This window comes from Lolium rigidum, chromosome 7, assembly GCF_022539505.1.
Source record: "Lolium rigidum isolate FL_2022 chromosome 7, APGP_CSIRO_Lrig_0.1, whole genome shotgun sequence".
Taxonomy (NCBI): domain Eukaryota; kingdom Viridiplantae; phylum Streptophyta; class Magnoliopsida; order Poales; family Poaceae; genus Lolium; species Lolium rigidum.
The window spans coordinates 336,751,754-336,755,722 of NC_061514.1; the positions used below are offsets into that span (position 1 = coordinate 336,751,754).

The 3,969-nt window shown below is 46.7% G+C and overlaps 1 protein-coding gene across 1 annotated transcript; it reads left to right on the forward strand.

The window, feature by feature from the left end:
* Positions 1–216: 216 nt before the first annotated feature.
* On the forward strand, positions 217–3,969 carry LOC124678493. Its single transcript, XM_047214369.1, has 8 exons — positions 217–769; positions 857–976; positions 1,646–1,946; positions 2,237–2,645; positions 2,737–2,836; positions 2,974–3,123; positions 3,229–3,348; positions 3,434–3,969. The coding sequence occupies exons 1-8, from the start codon at positions 584–586 to the stop codon at positions 3,791–3,793; spliced, it is 1,746 nt and encodes a 581-aa protein (XP_047070325.1). The 5' UTR covers positions 217–583; the 3' UTR covers positions 3,794–3,969.

A 3,969-nucleotide genomic window follows, 5' to 3' on the forward strand; every position in this document is an offset into this window, starting at 1 on the left:
AACAAACCAGTGTTCATTCTAAAATTACAATGTAAATAAAATGCAAGTCTGGCTTCCAAACGACTTCTAAATTTTTTTCGCTGTCCAGTTGGGTACCTGGGTGCCGAGTCTTCTCTCTGACGATCGACGGGTGTTGAGCTGATAACAAGCAGCTGACGACAAACACGCTGTGCTCTGCTTGAAACGCGCGCAAGAAGAGAAACTGTGTCATCCGTAGGAAACAGCCAACACCAATCCCTGAAGGCCTGAACATATTTCTGCAGCCTGAACAAAAAAAAAGGTAAAGTAAAGAGGATCCAGGGATTCACGGGTACGTATAAATTCTGGAGCCATACGTTCATATGTTCAACCGCTGCAGAATTGAATTGAAGCCGCTCATATGCGTTTCATGCGTGTGATGCCGCTACCGGCCGTTTCCGTGAAACCTCCCTCCCTCTCTCCTTCCTCCTCCTCGCATGTGATCCAGTTCTTTGCTTCTCGCTCTTTATCTCTAGTCCTGGTCTCCAGCTCATCTCGCCGGCCACCATCTGCTCTGCTTCCTCTGGAAGCGGCAGCCCGTGCCGTGGTAGAGTACGCAAATTGAATGGGGTCGCCGCCGGCCACACCGACGCTATCACGAGCCGCCTCCACCGCCGGCAGTTACCCCGTGCACCTCCACCGGAGGCGAGGCTTAAGAAGGGCGACCAGGGCGCGGAGCAAGATGAAGCTCGCGTACTTCCTCATGGACGAGGACGAGCGGCGCTGCAAGACGGACGAGCTGCAGTTCGAGGTCACTCACCCTTCTCCTCTACTAGGAATCGTCAAGATTATATCTATGGTCTCTGCTGTTCATGAATCACGATCGACGCGCGTGCAGGTGTCGGAGCTGGAGGGGGTGCTGGAGAAGGAGAAGCGGCTCAACAGGGTCCTGCACTGCTCGCTGCAGGGCCGGAACGTCGTCTGCCATTGCTGCCTCTCCGCCTTGGTTCCAACAAAGGTAATTACTACTAGGATTTACATGCATGGCAAGTCAATTTATATTTACTGTCTTTCTCTGAAAAGTTTATTCTGGGAACAAAATTATGTTTCGTACTCTGAATTTTTTCTTACAGACATAAAACTGTTGCAGACATTCAGTTTCAAACATAACCATCATCACATCATAGTCAAGTGCAAACGCAACATCGCTTCATGTTCAGTGCAGTAGTTAGTGTCCCTCCCAGGATTAAACAGTCACATATGCTCAGTCCTGCCCGCTACAGATCTTATCATAATAGACAGCAGAGAACATCAAAGTACTATTTGTGCATTGCGTCCCTACAATGGCAGATTTGTCCGCAAATAACCACCACCATCATCTACCACACCTGATTTCCTTGGATTCCTGCCATCTGGTACATCATCAATCAATTGCACCTGTACGGCGGTCTGCTTACATGCCTATCAAACACGCCACGCCATGCCACGTCACTAGCTTACACATCACAATTCGGTTGATTGGGGTAACTAACATCTTCTGTAATTAAACATTAAACTACAAATTCCTTCTCTGATCAAATTGCATTTCATTCTTTTTCTTGATCAGCAGTGACTTTATTATGCAGCATGTTAGTTTTGTGATCACTGAAAATGTTGGTATTAATCACTTTGCTATGCATTCGTGTAGATAAGGGGGCTCCTTGCCGAGCTAGCGATCATCGAGGATGAGATATTTTACCTCGAGAAGAAGGTCGACGACCTACGGCTACGTCTTCGCCGTGAGCGCAATTGGACAGAACGTTGCATTCTCCAGCAGCGACAGCAGCATAATTGGCTGCAACAGAATTGGCGGCATTCCGGTGGTCCGAGAGAGATCGATGGTGGAGGACAACAATTTCCAATGCTGCCTTATCGAGGCAGCCAAGAGGAACGTGAAGCTGATATTGAGCGTGGGAGCAAGGCTTCCGGTGGATCTGTCTCTACACAAGGTACACACTGACATGTTCAGCAGACGCAGTTACACTTCTCATAAGTTTGTCGTCTTTGATCACTCTGGTAAGCTCATCTGTTTGAAAGGATTCCTTATTGGTTCTATATATAGACCTCAAACGATCAACTTGATTTTTGTTTTGTTGTCATGGCAAAAATCAGAAATAACAACTGAATCAACGTTATTTCATTTCGGAGGCAAAACATCAACAACTTCTTTTATAATTGAAAATAAAATAAATGCAAAACAAGATAATTTCTGATGTTTGTGTTTGAAATATTTGAACAGGTGAGGAAGTTGAGCAGGTCACAAGAAGAAGCCACTCTACAGGAAATATAAAACCCCCTGAAAGAAAAATTTGCTTGAGCAGTCCCAACAAGCTGTCAGAGGAGCTGATAAAGTTGACGGTGACCATCTTCCACAAGATCAACAAAACAACTCATCATGCAGCAGAGCTGGAGCTGAGCAGCGTGCCGAAGCTCAACATCACCTCGTGCATAGGCTCTTCTAGAAACCTTGCCCCCAAGTCGTCGTCATCGTCGAGCGATGGCGTAAAGAGCCGTGCATTGCCGCCGCGTGAGTACGGTGGTGGCGAGAGGGAGACTAGCGGAGGTTGCAAGAGGTTTGTGGAGTTCACGCGGAGCTCATTTGACGCAAGCCGCGTGTCGTCATGTCTCGCTGACATCAAGAACTTGAGGTGAGAGAGACTCAATCGCCATTATTGCATTGCAGTGCTTGATCAACTTTTCTAATAAGAACCCCGTCATCTTCGTTCCATGTTTCTTCAGAGTGTTGATGAACAAGCTTTCCACCGTGGATCCGAGTTTCTTGACCAACAAGCAGAAACTGGCCTTCTGGCTCAACATTTACAACTTCTGTGTGATGCATGTACGACAATTATTAAGCTTTTTCTATAAAGACGACAATTATTAAGCTAAGCTAATTAGTAATTATTATCAACACAACAACACCTGTAATTAACGAGCCTAATAAAAACAAGGATAAATTACATGATATATTTTCAGGCATTTCTTCAACATGGTCTGCCTCCATCAGCAGACAAGCTACTGTCGCTGCTAAACCAGGCGTCCGTGAATGTGGGAGGAACGGTGTTGAATGTTCTGTCCATCGAGCATCTCTTCCTCATGCAATCCCCTGATCAAGGCAACAAGGAGGTAACTAATTCACAATTTTTCAGATGAATTGTGCAACCTGATTGATATTCTTCTTACAAATTCGGCAAAATAATATTATTTAACCTGAACATTTGGGATGAATAGTTGAGTGAGAAAAAGATGATGACGGAAGGGGAGAGGGATCTTCAGCTCAACTACGGTCTTGGGTACCCAGAACCGAACGTCGTCTTTGCGCTCTGCAAAGGCAGCCGCTCCTCACCACCTGTACGCGCAAATTATTTGGCATTAGTCTTACTCAATCCGCTAATGTTAAACTGTTCACGGCAACCTGACCAAGAAACAAGTGCAGGTCCGGGTGTACACGGCGGAGGAGGTGTCAAGCGAGCTGGAGGAGGCGAAGGTGGAGTACCTGGAGCGGTGTGTCCGGGTCGTCCAAGCCGCTGGTGCGAGGAAGAAGAAGACCAAGGCATCGACGACGATCATGTTGCCGAAGCTATTGTATTGGCACATGTCGTGCTTCGCTGACGACGTGGAGTCGCTGCTGGAGTGGGTCCACAGCCAGCTCCCTCGCTCAACTAGTGCGCTCGAGCTCAAGAGAGCCATTAGGGACCTCCTTCTCCACCGCGATAGACCTCCAGTGCCGGAGAAGATGGTGCAGATCGAGCCCTATGAGGCAGAGTTCCGCTACCTGCTGCCACTGGTCTGGTGAATATGCACGCTTGTCTCCTGACGGCCATCAGCTCTGGTGTCGCTTTATTTAGTGTATGTATTTAAAGATGTTATCCAAATTCTATGTATATACAGAAACTAGGAGAAAAAAAATACTTCACTATTATACTTACTTTTTAAGGACCTAAATAATATTAAGCTCTACTTTGGATCGGA